We start from the raw sequence: 19,914 nt of genomic DNA on the forward strand, positions 1-19,914 counted from the left end.
TCTTTAATTATAATATAGATGTTACCTATATATAAATAGCATTATATCTAATTTATGTTGATAGGAATGTTATTAATTTTCACAGAATATTGATTGGTTTCCAAAGGATAATCAAAATTTCAATACACAGCGCACGCGAAAGTTGCCGGCGTAACTAGGATCTACTTCATAAAATTTTGAATTAATTTTGATATTACTTAAGACATATTAAAACAATTTTGATAACCTTATTAAAGTTATATTGAAAATATCTTGATTCATTTTGTATCTAGGGCAAATGGTTTTAGATTTTAGCTATGTACGTAATGTTACGTAATCTACCTATGACAAAATATATTTTTTAAATCTGTGTTAATACTATAATTTAAATAATATTTGACACGTAAACGTTAACAGTCAACAATATTCGTTTCGTGTATTATGAGCAAGAGGCTAGGATATTGTGTCACAGTCACAGCTGACGATAAAGCGAACGCCGGCTTCGAACGATCAATACCGCGTTATCAACATATTTAACCCAGTGTGGGTGTTTACATGCGCGTAGTACTGGTGCCGCGCTTAACTAAGTTTGACGCATGTGATAACGCTAAGTCGCAATACGGTTTTAATAAAAGAAATGTAAGCCAGCATGCCTCTACCGGATCTTATTAAACGTGCGTCGAGTTATTTCCTAGGGTTCGATTTCGATGACAACGAAGAACCTCCCGATTACGTCGACAATGAAATATTGTTTTGTAAGAATAATGTGTGCGTCCATCCACCGACAATTGCGAGGCATGAATTAGATATTGTACACCATCCGGGATATATGACAGTGACGACGAAAGTGTTTACTGATCAGCACAATAATGCTAAACGACCTACGCTATTTTTGAATTGGATACCCAATTCCACTTTAAAGAAGTGTCCGTCAGCTGTTGAAACTAGCCCTAGCGATGAAATCGGCTGTGGGATTAAACCTACAAACCCTCAAGACATTCCGACCCAGAAGACTGTACAGCAAAAGAACAGAAAATATATCAATAACGAGAACGCCTTCTCTGACTCTTCGGACACGACTAGTCTGAATTCGAATTCGGATAAACAGAGCATCAAATCAAACGATACAAGGTACACCCAGAATGATACCACTCAAGAGGAATTGTCATCTAGTTCTAAGCCTACAATAAAATCTGTAGATTCGAATAAGGACGATGTGTTTGTTTCTATCGATAAAGATGAGTCGAAAGATCAGATATTTGAATTTGAACGGCACGTACGATCACAGTCAATGACGTCTGTTAATATAACGATTGCTAACCCGACCGTCGAAAACGTTGATCTGACTCCAGATTCAGTTTCTGGTAGCTTTATGAGGTCTCTATCTATGAGTTCATGCGACGAAGGCAATCCTAATTGGATGAGTACACCTGAATTCTTAGCTCTGAAACATAATTTAGTTTTTCCGGACAGCGTTCATAGTTCCCCAGTACCGCAAAGACGACAACCTTTGAAATGTCGAAGGTGAGTTTAAACTTCAATCTATTATTCAACTCCAATTTCCAATTATCATATACTAGCTGTTACCCGCGGCTTTGCTCGCGTAGAATATGAATATATTTACAAATTAACTTAAAATATTACGTTAATGTAAGACCTCTTTGTATACCACATCGGTGTGTATTTCAGCCCTTAGGGTAGAATATCTAGAAACGCTTAAATGCGCATCAACTCATTTTTAATCGGTAGCCCAAAAATAAATTTTCATTATTCTAACTTCAAAAATGACGGAGTTCTATACAAACTTTCAACCCTTATTTCACCCCCGTAGGGGTAGAATATGCAGAAACACTTAAATAAGTATCTACTCCTTTTTAATCAGTATCCCAAAAATAAAGTTTCATGTTTTTAACTTAAAAAATGACTGACTCCCGTAAAAACTTTCAACCCTTATTTCACCCCCTTAGTGGTAGATTATCTAGAAACCCTTAAATACGTATCTACTAATTTTTTATCAGTATCCCAAAAATAAAATTTCATGTTTTTAGCTTAAAAAATGACGACTCCCATAAAAACTTTCAACCCTTATTACACGCCCTTAGTGGTAGATTATCTAGAAACGCTTAAATATGTATCTACTCATTTTAGATCAGTATCCCAAAAATAAAGTTTCATGATTCCAGCTTAAAAATGACGGAATTCTATACAAACTTTCAACCCTCATTTCACTCCCGTAGGGGTAGAATATGCAGAAACACTTAAATAAGTATCTACTCATTTTTAATCAGTATCCCAAAAATAAAGTTTCATGTTTCTAACTTAAAAAATTACGGACTTCCATACGAACGTTCAACCCCTATTTCACCCCTTTAGGGGTAGAATATCCAAAATTCCCTCCTCAGTGATTGTCATGATATGTTAGTTTATAAGTGTACAGCCTAAAATATAAGTTTTATGCTTCTAGTTCTAAAAATTCTAAACATGACAATACTTTCAACAACTATCAACCTTTCATCCCCCTTTTCAATCCTGTACAGCACTTTTTTCCAAATAAAAAGTAGCCTATGTCCTTTCTCAGGCTCTAAACTATTTGTGTACCAAATTTATTTTAAATCGGCCCAGTAGTTTTGGCGTGAAAGCGAGACAGACAGACAGAGTTACTTTCGCATTTATAATATTAAAATATTAGTATAGAAGTATGGATAGTATGGATTTATATATGATAAGCTCTGGAAGAAATTTACCAAGTATTGTTTTTTATGAATTTAAATATATCATTTAAGTATTTTAAAGCAATTTCGTACCCGTTTATAATATAGACTCATAAGCTACGAAAATATGTATGTACCAGGCATTTAACGATGAATGATGTATGCCGATTGACTAATTTATTTTCGTACCAGCGACCGACCGAGTTACTATAATTCGCAAACACTATTAAGTGAGTTTATAAAAGATCGGTTATAACAATATATTAAAAACTTAAAAATAGAAATAGTAATCAAAATGACAAATGTTCTATTCTACATCTGGATTATCCTGACCTTTGGGAAATTCTATATTTATATTTCAGATTTATTTAATAGTATGTGAATGTAATTCATTATTAACAATTGAATAGTTTAGTCTATGTGGGTCATGTTCAAAGGTTCCGGCAATTAGTTATCGGTCGCATAACACATTACTGTTTTTGATAAGAAATAAGGTTTTAAACAAAATTTGTCTCTGGTTCTGTATGTTTTTGCCTAAACAAATGTTAGCCCTAGCCCCCAATATGGTGTTATGTCATTGCATTATATCACATTATTGTTATTATTATATATTATAAATATATACAATTATTATTGTAATTAAGTGATCAATAATTTGTACAACTTTAATTAATATTATTTTATATGGAATAACATTTAATACTGACATGTAACACTATTTCTTATTTTAAAAACGATTGAGCTGTCATAAGGAAAACAATTGGATGATTGTGAGGGATTGTAAGAAATATAGAGAGATTGGAACATCATTGTAAAACATAATTTTATTTTGCCATCCCGAACTACTGAAATTGCACAAATATATAATAATTCAGTCTTAAACTTTTAATATGAGAATATAGCATATGGCAAGACACGTGAGTTTAGTTTTTAGCAAAAGCGGGAATCACACTAGTGCATGGATTCCCATGCACTAGTGCGTAGTATGGGTATTCACCCATACTAGATCTACTGTGAGTCTGTAATATCCTACTAGGCATAATTATGGTAAGATGATTCATTGTTCTATATTTGACTTAGGACAATATTGTCTTATAGACATTAATTGCTTTTAATTTTCAAATGTTTTTATTTTGGTACTTGTAATTTTAATCTAAAAGAGTGTATATTCAAGCTGGGAGATAGAGGTCTGGAAGCGCGACGCGCACAATATTATTGTCTGAATAAATTGAACAGTTATTTTAAGTTAGGCAATGCAATAATAATTTGACGCGGAAATTAAATAATTTTAACAAAAATACTTTTGTCGGTATAGTAAATTAAACAGACACAGAGATAAATACGACATCAAATTGTTTACACGTTTGCATTCGTTTTTTTTAAATCTCTATGGTCAATCGCATTTTGGGTGGAGGCCTCGGGGATTTTCACCCAGGTTTATCCCCTAAACCCGGCCCTGTGTTCATTGGGTCTTAATCAGGGATCGTGGTATTAATTCCAATAAAGTAGCTAAATTTTCTTGCCCTTAATTTGTGTTTTTAATTTATCTCGTATTCGGTTGTAAAGGAATAGATTTTACATAAAATGGAACGAAAAAAATCAGGCACATATGTATGTATAAACTAGTACCGGAGCAGCTTTTGAACCCGAAGCCTTATTTATATGAGAAGAGTAGACCGTTATCCAGTAGTGGGAAATTAACTTAATATTATTTGTACTAGAACTTTCAAAGCCGTGTCGGAAGCTACACCTTCTGACATTACTAAGATCAATATTATAGGGTATTCAATTGCATTTGATTAATTATTTAAAAAAAAAAACCAGAATTATTCCATATTGAGAGATTTGATTTTTCTAATAGTTCTTAATTGTCTATTATGTAATTACGGTTGATATTATTTTTAAATTTATTCTAGATTACTATTCAGTTTATTAATAGCGATGTCAATTTATTTCAAATTAAATTAATTATATTTAAACTATGGTAATTTTTATGCCAAATTGAATGGACAACTCTTGCGTCAATCTCAATGTAAAGTGAATTATCAGACTAATACTATAAATGTAAAAGTAATTCTGTCTCGTTTTACATTACACATAAACCTTTGAACCAATCGTAATTAAATTTCTATTAGGACGTGCGCATTAAGAGCCCTTAAGTGGACTGCCAACTTTTGACTCGAGTCTCACTCGCCATTCCACAAATTGTTGAGGTCAATAGAGCCAACACCAATTAAATTCCGAAAAAAAACTAAACTTTTACTTAGAGGTATCCTAATATCTTATAATACTAATAAAGACATTGTCCTATACCAATTACTAATATGAGAAGAAAATATATTAATTAGGGATGATTTAAATTTAGACGAACTTGTTATAAGATATTTGAAAAAAATAAAATAAAGTTGAAATACCTAAGTAGTTCAGTATCAGCATTGTATTATATGTAAAAATTATATTAATGAAGAGCTGTAGGTTATATAGCAGAAATATAAGGAAACCGCATGGAATATGTAATTCTAATGTTTCTGCCGTAGGAATATGTTATAGACATAAAAATTACAAGATTTACGTCAAAAATAAATTTTATCAAAAACTTTTCCTTCGTCATAGATGAGTGTATTAGACATTAAATGGAATTTCAATGACGTTCCTTCAGGTCTCGCTCTCTACGGTATGTCATTAAGGCGTTTATTGCGGATAAACGTCTTCAGTAGACCCTTTATGAGATAATGTTAGAGCCTAGGCTGTATGTATTATTAATATATATTGGCATTATTTAATGTTATTTAATGAATTATTTAATGTTTAAAAAAATGTAAACAGTTTAAAGTTAGTTTGGAGTAGATATAAACAAGTAACGTGTTATATTTTAAGTGCCTAAAATGTTAAATGCAAACACAAAATATTCTAATTCTTCTGTAATAAAAATAATAGAATTTCATAATCTATACTAATATTATAATTGCGAAAGTAGAGTCAGAAAAAGTGCCTGTCTGTCTGTTACGCTTTCACAGCTAAACCTCAACTGGTAATATATATTATGAATTAAACCCCAAGTGAGGTTGCCATATCGCCAAACCTAATAGCCGTACAGACCAGCAAGTTTGGCCGGAAATTTGGATAAAAACGCCGGACACCCTACATAATTGGAGATTTTGTGTTTTAGTATTAAAAAATTGTATGTAAAATTTATATATAAATAAAATTGAATGTATCTCATTTGCAAAATAAAAAAATAAAATGTAAAAAGCCGGACAAGCTGGACAAGCCGGACACCGTTTATTTTGGCCAAACACGCAATCCAAAAGCCTAGCTATGTACGGCTTTATCCGGACGCCTGACAACCTTAACCCCAAGAAAAGGGGTCATTCATTTAATACGTAAGACTATTTTCGCTTGTTTTTGACGGCCTCCCCCCCCTATTATAAGAAAAAATAATAATAGGCCGACCACCTCCCCCTGTTTAATATTTATTACGTAAGACTCTAAAGGAAAAAATGAATACACAATGGTTTATTTTGATGTTTATGTTTCAAAGAATATTTTTTTTTAAATATTTATTCGTAGAACCAACGACCAACCCAAAGACATAGGTTACTTTCTTATATATAAAACCTACAAACAACACGAAATCTAATAATATTTAAAATAAAAATATTTTTTTTAAATTAAAATGAAGCGCGAAAACTGAATAAAGAGTCAGTTCACATATTTAAAAAAATATATTATAATGACATTTAATAACAATTACTATTAAAATTAATTATCATTTTTTTGTCTAGGTTCTCAGTGGATCTAAGTCAAATGCGATCCTTGCGATTATTCTTCAACGACGACAATTGCACTTGTGGTCAACTGGTTGTGGCTTCCAGGGAGTCTCAATACAAAATATTACATTTTCACCATGGAGGTCTGGATCATCTGGCACAAGTTTTGCACAGATGGCACGCATTATTGCACATCATAAAACTAACACCAGGTACAATCCGGTTATATAATATATTTAACAATATTAAAAGTTTCCCTGTCATATCTGTTTAAAATGTTGTCTGCTGGTTGGACCGGGGGTTCCCCGCTAACGTGATCTCTTATTGTTATTATTTTACGATAAACAATAATTTAATTATATATATTCGACATACCTATTAATTGATTTGGTGGGATAGGCTTACTTAGGCCGGCTTTATTGCAGGGCATTTTTCTTTTTAATAATTAAGATTTATGCCAAGCAAGCATTTATTAGGTACTTCTAATAAAGCACCTTTACGCGATTATACTAAAAATAGGCAGTTTTTATAATGAAACTTGTTTATCGTGAACTGGTTCGTATAATTAGTTGAGAGTTTTAATTATGAAGTAAATAGGAAAAAAATTATGAGATAAAACGACGTAAGGTCATTTAAGAATGCATTGCCTGTTTTCATACATTTGTGGGTACCGTTATTCATAGGTTTTACTAAATGTAAAGCTTGTTTTGTGAAAATCTGACCAAACTTGACAGAACGATCGTAGTTTTAAAAATTGAATAGTCCTATAAAAACTCTATTCATTTAAGCTTTTACGAGTAATTGCCTACTTTTGAATAGTGATTTTATTAAAATAAAATAAATCTACAATTGCCGGTATTAAGAAGAAAATTGTACGTAGTAAAGCCGACATAAACTCGGTAATTGCTCCTTTTTTATGAATTATTTAGGTAGATAGACTTTTATTATATAGGATTATTAATTTCAGGTTCCGAAGAACCAAATTTACCGTATCGTCATTTCATGGTTTGTCGTCCGGAGGTTCAAAAATCTGAGCAACACCCCGAAGAAGGAAAAGTACCCAAGATTACCCCAGAACTATTTTATGGTAAAGTCATGAATGGAAAAGGCACGATCGAGGATGACTTGTTTTTAAGAAAGTGCGTTTTCTTCGGAGGTCTCGATAAAGAGCTGAGACGAGAAGTTTGGCCGTTCCTACTACACTGTTACCCGTATAACTCAACATACGATGAAAGAGAAATTATTTTACAAATTAGAACGAGAGAATATGATGAAATTGCTAAGAGACGATTGGAAAAGATTACACCCGAACAACACGCCGTCTTCTGGAAGAATGTACAAAGCGTAATAGAGAAAGATGTCGTCAGAACAGATAGAGGGAATCCTTTCTTTGCGGGCGATAATAATTATAATGTCGAAATAATGAAGAATATTTTACTTAATTACGCCATTTATAATCCAGCATTAGGGTAGGTGCAGACAGTAATATAATAAAAAATATATACAATTGCTTTGAATAATATTGTAATGATTTTAGCAAATTTTTAATCTAAATGCAGGTACACCCAAGGAATGAGCGATCTACTGGCACCGGTCCTGTGTGAGATTAAGTGTGAAGCGGAAGCATTCTGGTGCTTTGTCGGTCTCATGCAGCGAGCGATATTCGTGTGCACACCCACCGATAACGACATGGATAATAATTTGGTAAGTTTCACTTGAGATATGGCGTAGTGAGTTGTAGTGTATTGACCACCCGGTTCAAATAGGTCAAATTTTCAATTTTTATTTTTGTAAAAAAAAATAATAGTTTAACGAGTTCGGCGTTGTAGGAGAACATCTTGAGAACGCTGAATGTTTGAGATGAAAATCTACCACATGTGTATCCATCAACTCCTCGGAATAGAGCTCCTCATACAGATACATTAATTTAGAAATTATTTACATAATAAGAAGATCTAAGAAAGTGTATCTGAAACGATGAAGATATTATGACATTTTTGCTCAACTCAACTCAACTCAACGTGGAATAGCATTAACATCTTTAATCCCTATATAGATTACTGTTTATTTAATAATGAGTATTTAAATTCCCAGCTCTTTGTTCTAAATTAAGTGGTAAAAATAAATTTCTATGACAATTGCGTTATAATTTAGTAGAAGCATTCAGTGCGAAGACTCGTCTGAATGCTTCAATTAATTAAGAAATTCCTTTGTTTCGTCCCATATTGAAGAGACAACTTATGAATATTAAAATCTACATTACGTATTTTGTAAAAGTTTTATTGCCTATATTTTCATCTATCATACAATTTTTTCTTGTATAGGTATGTATACTACAATATACGTTGAATTATATTGTTTGGTAAAATCTTTAGCCAAAACCTTCTTTGAAACATGCTGGATAATAGTAGTTTCAACGTTCTCATTGGTACTAACTATATAAAAAATGCTATTTTTTTGAACACGCATTACGCGAAAACCTCTGGATAGTTTGTTTTCGTTTTATATAAGTAGATGGATACATATCCAAGCCGAGTGTGCTAATAAATATCTATAAATTTTGCTATCGGGTATATCCAAGATCAATTTTAACATTTTTTAAATATGAAACTTGAGATTTGTTGTTACACATATAATAAATGATATGTACTTAATAGAAAATAAAACTAACAATTGGTACCTATTATAAATATTGGTTTTTATATAAAATATTAATTGTATTTTATAGAGAAATTCAAATGGATAAAGTAAAGGTTTATATAACTGTAATTTAAGTATAGACTTTGCTGCCAAAGGACTACTTATAATTATTAACTCGTTAAAATTATTAAGTTATTAATTTTAGTAATGGGTGAAATTGAATCATAAAAAGTTTAGATGAAAATTTTATGCCTCAGTAAACTTTTATAACCAAGACAGAACAGACCTGTCCTGCTTTAAAAAAATTTAATACTGTATTAGCAGTGAACTTAAAAAACAGACGAATGAAATCGGTAAGGTCGTTTTCACGATATTTTTTTATAGAGACTGCATAATTTTCAAAAAGGAATATTTAAAACATTAAGAAGGCAGGTCATCACAATAAAGTGGATGTCTTATTCGTGATAAGGCTAGAAAAATTGAATTTTTAACGTGATTTTTTTTTTGGCAACAATCAATGATGCGTTTTGAAGTACATATGCTTGAAAGCGTTTTAAAAAAATGTATATACATTTATTGCGTTTATAAATCAGGACTTATGTTCTAAATGCAGTATGATAAGATAACGCAATATGTACACACTGGTAAACTGACCGGTCGATATTAATATGTTTTAAAGGAATACGAATTAAATCAATAGAAAATAACTGATATTCTTTTATTAATAAAATGATTACTAAAGAGTTAGTCCGATTAATGTTATATAATTTTCAGAGTTATCTCCGTGAACTAATAAGGATTATGTTACCGCACTTTTACAAACACCTTGAAAAACACGTGGACGCCATGGAATTGCTATTTTGTCACAGATGGATATTATTGTAAGTGTCTTTATATATATATTTTTAATTTCAAATAGGTTGGTGGCGAATGGGTAACCTGATGGTATGTGGTCACCACGGACTATAATCATTAGCACCGTATGTTGGATGCTAAGATTTCAGATGTACATTTATGTACTATATATTTACTTGTTAATATGCTTCTTTTAATAATATGATAAATTACTGTGCGTCAATATATTTGACAGCCAGTGGCTTATTATAAATGTTCTTATAATCTGTACTAATTTGTAATTGTAGTAATCTGTAAAGTAACTCTGACTGTTCACCAAGTTTCAAACCACTGAATTGTGATAAAACTTTGTGCGTAGTTCTTGAAGTGCTTTCGTGATAAATTGAATTCCACGTGGACGAAGCAAAGTTTTCAGCTAGTATATTCATCATTATATATATATATATATTAATTATATGTAGACTCCTAATAAATAAGCGAAACGAAAGGCTTGATGTGATAGTTTAAATAGGTATAAAAAAAATATATTCATCCCTAATGCTGATGATGGAGTTGAGATGAAACCTTACCGGTGATCATGAGTTCGATTCTGGCCACAAGCACTACTGAGTTTTCATGTTCTCAATTTATAATAATTGATCCCATTAAAGAAAACGTCGTCAGGAAACCTGCATGTGTCGGATAAAATCTTCTTCCACAACGTATCTACTCTTTAACTAACTCATCTTAAGTAGCGATATAAAACTTTCTTAAAAAGATTGGAGTCTTTGTTCAATAATGGGACATTTACGCCCCCAATTCCGTAAGGGATGTATAAAATTTAAGAATTCAATTAAGTAACTCAATGTGAGTACCCACAGGACGCGACTATTAATGTTGCCGCCATATGCACCAACATATTATTCTATTAACCATTATTCTAACCGCTCGAAGCCCTCACCAACTTTATTTGTTCAGATGTTTCAAACGCGAATTTACGGAAGCGGTTGCTCTTCGCATGTGGGAAGCGTGTTGGGCGAACTACCAGACGGACTACTTCCACCTGTTCCTCTGTCTCGCTATCATCGCAGTGTACGCTGACGATGTAATCGCTCAAGATCTCAACACTGATGAGATGCTGTTGCATTTCAGCTCACTGGGTGAGTTTTATAAAATTAGTATTTTTTTTATTATTGAGTATTCAATGGATAGTCGGATAGGTAAATTGATTATCTGATGGTGAGTGGTCATCACTGTCCATAGACATTGGTACTTTAGGAAATATTAACTATTTCTTTCATCGCCAATGCGTACTGCTAAACTTTTGGAACTAAGTAATTATCGTTTGGCAGGAGATATTTATGAGAAGTGAGTTGCACCTCTATCTCTACCATTAAGTGAGTAAATTATATGAAATATTAAACCTCGAACATATAAAGATTTTCTTTGCCTTCATTTCAGCCATGTACATGGACGGTCGCCTGATCCTTCGAAAGGCACGTGGACTTCTCCACCAGTTCAGGCAGCTCGTTCGTATCCCTTGCACCCTAGTCGGCATGTGTCAGAGATGTGGCCCAGGTATTTGGGACTCGACTCATAGACCCAGTGTGGAATGTACTGGAGCCCATGATTTCTGTGAATACGCTGTACAGTGACTGGGGAAATAATTCGTCATAATTTATACTACACCCATAAAACATATGATGATATTATGAGGTATACAAAGAAAAGACCGAAATTCAATTATAGACACATTTGTGTTTATATTTTAAATCATGGGGTATTTTTTAGATGATTGTTAAGTGTAGTATTTGCTTATCAAAGGTGTTAAATGGATTTTATCATACAAATCGAAGATGCTTACAAATGACGTTATATATGTAATCTCGGCTTGATTTAATTTGCTTGATAGTAAAAGTCATTCAATATTGGAATGTTTCGATTGTGATGTTCAGGGTAATTCTACTAACTATTGTCACTTTTCGCAATCGAATAGAAAACTAATCATTACCGTTTAACGTTCCTATTGTACTGTTCAGTTGCGGTTCAGTCGATGTTGTCAATCGTAATAGATTCGGGAATGTATCGTAACTGTTATAAATTAGTAGAATTAATCCAAGAACTAATTCTGTCTTGACTTTTTCATTGGATATCTAATTGACTTTTGTTTAGCTTTAATTAGTGAAAGAGGATTTGAGTATTCAAACACAAATAAAACCTAATCATTCGTAGTCAGTAAAGTAAAAATTAAGTGTATTTGATGCAAGTTTTTATAGAATATATTAATAATATGTCAATTTGGTAAAATATAGAGTAACAACATTTACTACGTTTAAAATTATATAAGTTAAATGAGATGTTGTTGATCAATACGAAGTAATTCTATAAAGGAACATAATTATATACAAATGTTCTATGTATGTGTATAATCGAAGCGACTAGTACTAAAAAGGTATAGTGACGAAAAGATCGATTTGGAGTTCAGAGAAAAATAAATATAATAAATGAATTAACCGTCACGTATACCTTCAATATTATAATTATCTTTAAATAAAGTTTTGTCATAAAGAATCTCGATCCCAGTTTGGGGTTGCTAGTCACGAAAATTATCTTTAAACGGAACTTGCCTGCGCACATTTGTGCAACCAAAGATCGCGTATACAGTTTGTTATCTAAAAATGTATGTACTTATGTATGTAGACGTACCTGAAAATCGTTATAATATAAACAATCAAATGTTATCCCTATAGTTGTTATAGTTAACAAACTAAACTATCAATGAATGTGCAAAATAGTAGTTGTATTTTTTAATCGTAGAATAAAAACAAAAAGTATTAATTAAATAGGCAGACGTTTCTTGTTACATAATATTAATGCTATATTTTGAAACCATTGCAATTAGATTACTTATATATTTAGATAGTGTCGCACTTCAAACGAGTCATCTTTATTTACTTGGTGAGCGTGACATCTACGCATGTCACTTGCCAAAGCCTTGCCAAGAGTACGTGTAATTAATGGCCAACTGTTGGCCAATACTATTTTTTATCGACACGTTCTCATCTTTGACAGTCTATCCAGACATATAAATAATAAAAGCCACAAAATAATACCTATATAATTTTGATTATTAAAAACTAATGTAACTGTAAAAAAATGTGAAGCTGTTCGATTTTTAATTTGTTTCATTTGTGTTTAAAACAGGACATATCATTGAGATGAACGATGTGTTCCTTACATAATCAAAATATAAAAAGATTATGAGAAATATAACGCATTTATGGTGTAAAATTGTACCTGCTTAAATAATGAAAACATATACATATTATTGGAGTAAGCACGTGGATTCGGATAGATATAAAATATATAAGAACCTTAAAAAATATTATCAATAAAGCCTAAGAAATTATAAATAAAACATATATTTATATTTAGTTTTTTGTGAAAGAATAAAATATTTTTGTTATGGTCGAAGGTGGTCATGCGCCATTTCGTAATTTTTAAAAATGGATAGGTTTTCTTAACCTATTTAAATCCTAATGCACTGCAAAAACGGCTTCATATTGAGCACGACTAAAGATTTAATGTTTGGAACCCTATTGGTTGTATGTATGTACATCACACGGTAACGACCTAGGACACGTTTTGTTTTTACACGTTTTTAACGTAAAAGCTACATGAGTGAGCCGCCAGGGGTAATTCGTTTTTAATGTTTTGTACATTCATATATTATTAAATTGTAATCAAATGTACAAAATAACACTGTAATTAATTACTAAGATATTGTTGAAATGAAATGAAATATCAACAATATACGGCTGTAGTATGCAATGCCTGCTATTTCCAAAAAAACAAAAAAATAAAATTTTAATGTCATTCGAATCCAATTTCGAATGAGAAATAAGTACCGATTTAATTAAAATTGTTAATATTTAAAATCGCTTTGTGTGTCAAAAATAATAAAAAAAAAATTATTGCCATTATTTGATAGTAACTGTCTTAAAGTTGCTCGATTTACGTATATTGTTGTACTATTTCATCATATTAACTAAGTTGTTCATCATTTTTGTTTAAAATTAAATATAATTATTAATAAAATAGCGACTGTTAATATTCTTTCATAATAAAGAAAATGTTATCAACATTTTTCGTAACTTAATTTAATTAGGTATTTAGATTTTTTTGCACACTGTGAATTATATTGCCCATTCTGTGATATTTATTGATCTGCTTTTAATGAGTTAAGTGAAAAACATTGTAAAACATAGTCATATCTTCTAATAATAAATATATTACAACAGCATATAAATTATAGTTTAATTTTAATTATATAGTTCAAATGCAATTATCGATATTTTATCTATTAAAGAATAATAATAAATATATATAAATGATTAAAAAACTAGGTATTCGGACTAAGTATAACTATTTATTTATAATGTAATGCTATGATTAAAATATCGAATGCTCTAATTTAAATTACAAAAATCTTCTCTTATATTATCGAAATAACTACTGATATATACATTATATATCGGCAGTTGAGTACAAGAAGAAGCATTTTATGTCGTCGTTTAGAGGTCTGAATTAAAAATATATATAAATAAGATATTACCTGCACAACCTTTAAACTGATCATATACTGTGACTCCGGTATGGAACCGAGAAATTTTCAACAAAAAATCTTTTATCAGGCCGACCTGGGGATTGAACTCAGGACCTCGGAATCTGCAGTCTTATATATGAGCTTGAACTCTAAGAAAGGATTTAGGCTACTTTTTATACCGAAAACTATCGCTTTTTTATAAATTTGGTTTCAGATAATTTCGTCGTAAACAATGACAAATTATTTTTTAAAAGATTGATTTCCTCCCTCTAACTTAAGATAGAAATTTTTATTTAACCAGGTCTGCGAGATATAATGGGATACAAAAATAAAAATTCAAATAAAAGTGTGTGACAATATAACAAAAGATGCAAGTTGCTAGACTGATTGCTTAATATGCATGACAATTGACAAAAATAATTATCATATTCATCATCGTTGTAGTTGAACGTCAGGATATATTTTGAAACCATACCAGATAAAAAATGTATGATTCCATTTTTTTTGTATCTGGATTGAGTATTGCTGTTGGCCCTACTGGCCTTTACAGCGTCACCGAACGTTGGGCCGAGTGTTAAGACTCTGCCTTAAGGTGAACCCTTTTGGGCTCGAGAGTGACGATCGTCCTGAGGGTGTGTCCTATGAGATCGCACCTCGGCTCAGAACGTAGTCGGTGGGGGGTATATGATTCCAGTGCCGCATCGGTATATAAACTAAAAAATAACTTATAATTGCCAAAAATGACAGTCATGTATGGAAGTAATAATTTATTAATTCTGTGATCTGTCACAATGACATCTTACTCATACACATTTACACAATGATATTTGACGTCTCATGCTTATTTAAATTGTAAACACTGAACAATACATAGATTAAATAGCCTTTTATACATACGCCACGGAAAATGTAATTAATTTACATAAGCAAGTATTGTTGCTGTTATTTCTAATACATTTAAAAAAATTAGCATAATAATTAACCTACCTCGTAACATATTATTGTATTTCATCAGTTTATAAAAAATAGGGTAACCTTATACTTGCTTTCCATTGTTAGTTCCGCGTATAAATAAAATAAAATAAACAGTTATAATTATAGCAATATATACTACATATTTATACTAATCTTATTCTTGTGGTTGTGGTAATACGATAAGAATTTTATGTTTGATAACGATGTACAATATATGAGGCTGTGATAACATGTATTTTTTACTACTAAAATAGGGAATATACTTCTATTAACACGAAGATAGCCTAGAGGTTACAGCTAATAACATATCTACCAAATAAGCAGAAACAATGGCAAAGAACTTGCCAAGGACAATGAAGGCTATAGGACTGTATAAATATTTACCTATTTCTGATCCAAATAGTCTTTTGGATATTGAAATAGGCTTACCAAAGTTGCAAAAGAATGATGTTTTAATAGAAGTGAAGGCAATATCAGTTAACCCCATTGATACAAAACAACGGGCACCAAAACCTGTTATTGAAACTACACCACGTATTTTGGGATGGGATGGTGCTGGCACAGTGATTAAAAATGGAGAAAAATCCAATATTTTTAATGTAGGAGATGAAGTAATATTTACTGGTGATTTAAGAAGAAGTGGTTGCAATGCCCAGTATGTAGCGCTTAATGAATTCTTGGTAGGACCTAAGCCTAAAAATCTCACATTTGAACAATCTGCTGCCATGCCATTAACTGCTGTTACTGCATATGAATCCCTCTTTGAAAGATTGCTTCTATCCAACAAGGATGCTGGAAAATCTATATTAGTAATAAATAGTGCAGGTGGTGTTGGCTCAGTGGCTACTCAAATAGCTAGCAATCTAGGTCTTAAAGTTATTGGAACTGCTTCAAGAAAAGAGACCATTGATTTTTCTCTTTCGCATGGTGCTAACATAGTTCTTAACCACAAAAACGATCTATTTCCACAACTTGCAGATAATGGCTATGAAAATGGAGTTGATTATATCTTAGTAAATTATGATCCATATCCATATTGGGACACAATAATGCAAGTTATTAAACCACAGGGAAAAATTTGTTTGATAGTAGACAGTAGTGGTTTGGTGGACTTAAAACCATTGAAGGACAAAAGTGTCACCTTAGCATCAGAATCAATGTTGACTAAAATAAAATACAACACTGAGGACTTATTCAAACACCATGAGATGTTGAAGGAAATTTCAAAGATGTTAGACAATGGCCAATTAAAAACAACACTCAATAAAATTTTAACACCCATTAATGCTGTTAATTTGAAAGAGGCTCATAAAATATTAGAGGAAAAGACATCTATTGGAAAAATTGTTCTTACTGGGTTTTAAATAAATCAATATCTGATTGTTTTACATTATATTTTGTTCTGCTATTGATACATTAAAATTTAGATCATGATTACAACAACATATGTTATTTACTTTTTAAGAATATTTGGATTAAACTCTGTTCCTCTAAATGGAGAACCTTCAGCATTCCAGGCCTTTTTTAGAATTTCAATATTTCTTATTTCATCACTAGTTGGAAGACCTTTCAGTTTCTGTTCTTGATTCCACTGCAATTCTCTTACCTGTTAAATAAAAATAGTATAACAAATTTAACATTATAAAAAAATGAGTACCATTAAATCTACACTACGTCTATTTTTCATTTAAACATTCTGTCATAGCAAGAAATGCTGAACACATGGGGCAGCACAAATAAATTCAATACAACAAATTTAAATAAATGTATATTTAACAAGTAATATTTCACTGGTACCTTGGCAATACTGTCTTCTGGCAGTTCATTTAATGGCCTTGAGCAGTCAATTTTGGAGAGATCAATTTCTTCTTCTTTATTTAAAAGTTTATTCCACCAACGCTCTTGAACTTTTTCTTTGGACAAATAAAGCATAAAACAATAAAAAACATATTTGGTGTCTATAATTTGAGAAAGAATCTTTATTATGAGAATGAAATATAATTATTTACAAATTATTAATTACAATATAATAATTATCTCAATATCATTATACCTCCAGTTACATATTAAATGGGCAGTAAATAAAACAAAAGCTTTAACTTACTAAAAATTGTTAACAATTAAATAGAGCTTAAATCACATTACGGTTTTTAAAAATTAAAAAGTTACCTAAATGTATCAAAAGACGGTTTTCACTGAGGCTCCAAAAACTATCAATAGTCTTAATCTTGAAGGGTAGTTTGTCTTTTAGTATGATATCACCATTGCGACAAGCAACACATATGTCTCCAGGGTTTAATGTAACCTTTAGATCTTTTGAAGATTTTATATCTGGTGGTAGTTTTATTGTTACATCTAAAAACATAAATAACCAATATTAGACCTATATTAGTTCTTTAGCAAATTATAATTTCAATTAGTTATTTTTAAATGAATCTATAAAAAAAAAAACAATAATTGTTAACTAGTTGGCAAAGGTAATTGATAAATCAATAAAAGATAAAATTAAAATTATGATTGCAACAATAAAATGTTCAAATGAATAGTAATACAGTTGTCACAAATATTTTGCAGTAATAAAGTCTGTCATGTAACAAACGTGAATTATTAATAATAAAAAAACTATCTAAACCCATGGATATTTAAAATTATAAAATTAAATTAATTTAAATATATAATTGTGTGGTGCAATGTTTACCTATATCCATAATAGTTTGTGACCATGTATAATTTTCTCTGATTGCGCCATTATAAGATTCACTATTTTTTTGTGTTACTATAAGAGGAGGTTCGTAATCTTCTGGAAAACTAGATCTATTGTCTTTGATATCAGATTTTACTGCTGAATTTGATTCCGCATTTTCTTTGGAAATTTCAGGAACATTCTCCATTTCTTGTTCATCTTCCTGAGCAATAACTTCTACTTCCTGAGCGACAGTGGAACACATTATTTCATTATTTATTTCGTCTTTATCTAGTGACCAGTTTTTTGGGTCACATTTTCTTAAAACTTTGATAACTAATTCTTCCGCTACACCTGGCGGGAAACCCATGTCTGTATGGAAGCCATCATGAACATAATAGAAATCGGTGCTGAAAAATATAATTTATTATTTTTTAATTTAAAATATAATCATCACTAGCATAAAGTTTCAAAATTTGTAATTTATTTATCATAAATACCGTCTTGCTAGAAAGTTGAATATGGATGATAAAAAGCCCAAAATAGATTTTTCTTTTTCCAAAATAGATGTAAAAATCTCATCGTATTTATTGTATTCTAAATTAGTTTCCATTTTCGCACGAAAATCCAACTTTCCAAAATATGTACAAATTTAATAATATTTGAAGTTTCAACATTGAATGTTGACTTATAATTTATCAGTGTTTCCAGCATTCCAGTTTTAATACCTAATAATTATAGATAATATTAAACTATTAAAGTTATATTCATAATATGAAATATATTTATATTACATACGTTTTAGTTTTGGAATTTAAACAAAATAATCAATACAATTTTTTAAAGTAAAATAAGCTTATAAAAGATGATCCGCTAGTTTTAGAAGGTTTTTGAGAAAATTTTGAACATATTCTCCAATAATAAAATTAGAATCTAAATAAAATTTAAAAAAATATGCTAAATTTGCTTGTAATCTATCCCGGAGGATTATTAAATATTATTATCTACAGAAATTACCCCATATATAGCATTAGTAATAATTTATGGAAAAAAAATGTATTTCGGTATAGTAATAATTTTATATGGTATCACAAAACAAGTTTTTTAATTTACATTCCCGCCACTTGGCGGAGTTAGGTCGCTTTCGAAAGTTTCACATCCGCAAGAGAGCGGTAACTCGGCAAGGCAAGACAGAGCGAAGTAGGCAAAGTAGTCTCGCGCGCGAACTCGGTACGCTGCAGGCGATGACCGCATTCATATGAGTTTTATTAAATTGTGAGAGTGCTGTCGTGTTCCCACTTCCCCGTCCTGTTAAGTGTTTACGAAAATGCTGCATAGGTGAACTTCCCGATTAAACATAGTGTTGTGATTGTGTGAACATATCCTATATCTTCTATCTTTTACTATCTCTTGAAGGTTGTAAAAATGCCTTGCTCAGCGGTAACTTTGTCTATAGCGACCATTACAGCAATCGTGGCTGCAGCTTTAATGGCAATATCATTCTCCACTGATAACTGGCTTTACATTGAAGTTAAGCGCAGTAGTATACAGGTAAAACAAAAAATTGTTTATTTTTTCTTTTATATTAAAACTTATTTATTTTATATCTAAATTCGCTGAAATATGTCGTAAACTTTCTCTGTAAAAGTTATTGTTATCTTAAAATCATTGACATCTACCTACATCGAAAAATACAAATATGTACTTCGAAGACAC

At 31.0% G+C, this 19,914-nt stretch overlaps 4 protein-coding genes across 5 annotated transcripts in view; 3 read left to right on the top strand and 1 right to left on the bottom strand.

Annotated features, from left to right (window-relative positions):
* Nucleotides 1-423: 423 nt before the first annotated feature.
* On the top strand, nucleotides 424-11,649 carry LOC113396956 (TBC1 domain family member 16). The gene is made up of 7 exons (XM_026635048.2): nucleotides 424-1,503; nucleotides 6,476-6,672; nucleotides 7,428-7,929; nucleotides 8,020-8,164; nucleotides 9,875-9,981; nucleotides 10,913-11,094; nucleotides 11,396-11,649. Exons 1-7 carry the CDS (start codon nucleotides 629-631, stop codon nucleotides 11,587-11,589), a joined length of 2,202 nt encoding a protein of 733 aa, XP_026490833.1. The 5' UTR covers nucleotides 424-628; the 3' UTR covers nucleotides 11,590-11,649.
* Nucleotides 11,650-15,665: 4,016 nt separating this feature from the next.
* LOC113396957 (zinc-type alcohol dehydrogenase-like protein SERP1785) lies at nucleotides 15,666-16,958 on the top strand. Its single transcript, XM_026635049.2, has one exon. The coding sequence runs from the start codon at nucleotides 15,845-15,847 to the stop codon at nucleotides 16,877-16,879; it is 1,035 nt and encodes a 344-aa protein (XP_026490834.2). The 5' UTR covers nucleotides 15,666-15,844; the 3' UTR covers nucleotides 16,880-16,958.
* Nucleotides 16,897-18,908, bottom strand: LOC113396958 (nudC domain-containing protein 3). The gene is made up of 5 exons (XM_026635050.2): nucleotides 18,699-18,908; nucleotides 18,214-18,608; nucleotides 17,685-17,870; nucleotides 17,313-17,428; nucleotides 16,897-17,121 (listed from the first exon to the last, which is right to left on the bottom strand). Exons 1-5 carry the CDS (start codon nucleotides 18,809-18,811, stop codon nucleotides 16,969-16,971), a joined length of 963 nt encoding a protein of 320 aa, XP_026490835.2. The 5' UTR covers nucleotides 18,812-18,908; the 3' UTR covers nucleotides 16,897-16,968.
* Nucleotides 18,909-19,344: 436 nt separating this feature from the next.
* The window catches only part of LOC113396950 (uncharacterized), a 47,530-nt gene continuing 46,960 nt past the window's right edge, over nucleotides 19,345-19,914 (top strand). Inside the window, exon 1 of one of the 2 annotated variants that reach the window (XM_026635042.2) lies at nucleotides 19,345-19,749. In XM_026635042.2, the coding sequence (XP_026490827.1) occupies nucleotides 19,624-19,749 (126 nt within the window). In that variant the 5' untranslated portion in view covers nucleotides 19,345-19,623. The remainder of the gene's footprint in view (nucleotides 19,750-19,914) is intronic. The other variant, XM_026635041.2, reaches the window with a different exon arrangement.

Source organism: Vanessa tameamea, chromosome 9, assembly GCF_037043105.1.
Source record: "Vanessa tameamea isolate UH-Manoa-2023 chromosome 9, ilVanTame1 primary haplotype, whole genome shotgun sequence".
In the NCBI taxonomy this organism is placed as follows: domain Eukaryota; kingdom Metazoa; phylum Arthropoda; class Insecta; order Lepidoptera; family Nymphalidae; genus Vanessa; species Vanessa tameamea.

What these genes read in the sequence shown, in the direction of transcription:
- LOC113396956 (XM_026635048.2), top strand. Translation starts at nt 629, where the DNA reads ATGCCTCTACCGGATCTTATTAAACGTGCGTCGAGTTATTTCCTAGGG. An exon ending in CAACCTTTGAAATGTCGAAG is followed by an intron (nt 1,504 to 6,475) that starts GTGAGTTTAAAC and finishes TTTTTTGTCTAG; the next exon opens with GTTCTCAGTGGATCTAAGTC. An exon ending in GTTGCATTTCAGCTCACTGG is followed by an intron (nt 11,095 to 11,395) that starts GTGAGTTTTATA and finishes CCTTCATTTCAG; the next exon opens with CCATGTACATGGACGGTCGC.
- LOC113396957 (XM_026635049.2), top strand. Translation starts at nt 15,845, where the DNA reads ATGGCAAAGAACTTGCCAAGGACAATGAAGGCTATAGGACTGTATAAA.
- LOC113396958 (XM_026635050.2), bottom strand. Translation starts at nt 18,811, where the DNA reads ATGGAAACTAATTTAGAATACAATAAATACGATGAGATTTTTACATCT. An exon ending in TTCAACTTTCTAGCAAGACG is followed by an intron (nt 18,609 to 18,698) that starts GTATTTATGATA and finishes TATATTTTTCAG; the next exon opens with CACCGATTTCTATTATGTTC. An exon ending in CCGTCTTTTGATACATTTAG is followed by an intron (nt 17,429 to 17,684) that starts GTAACTTTTTAA and finishes ATTTGTCCAAAG; the next exon opens with AAAAAGTTCAAGAGCGTTGG.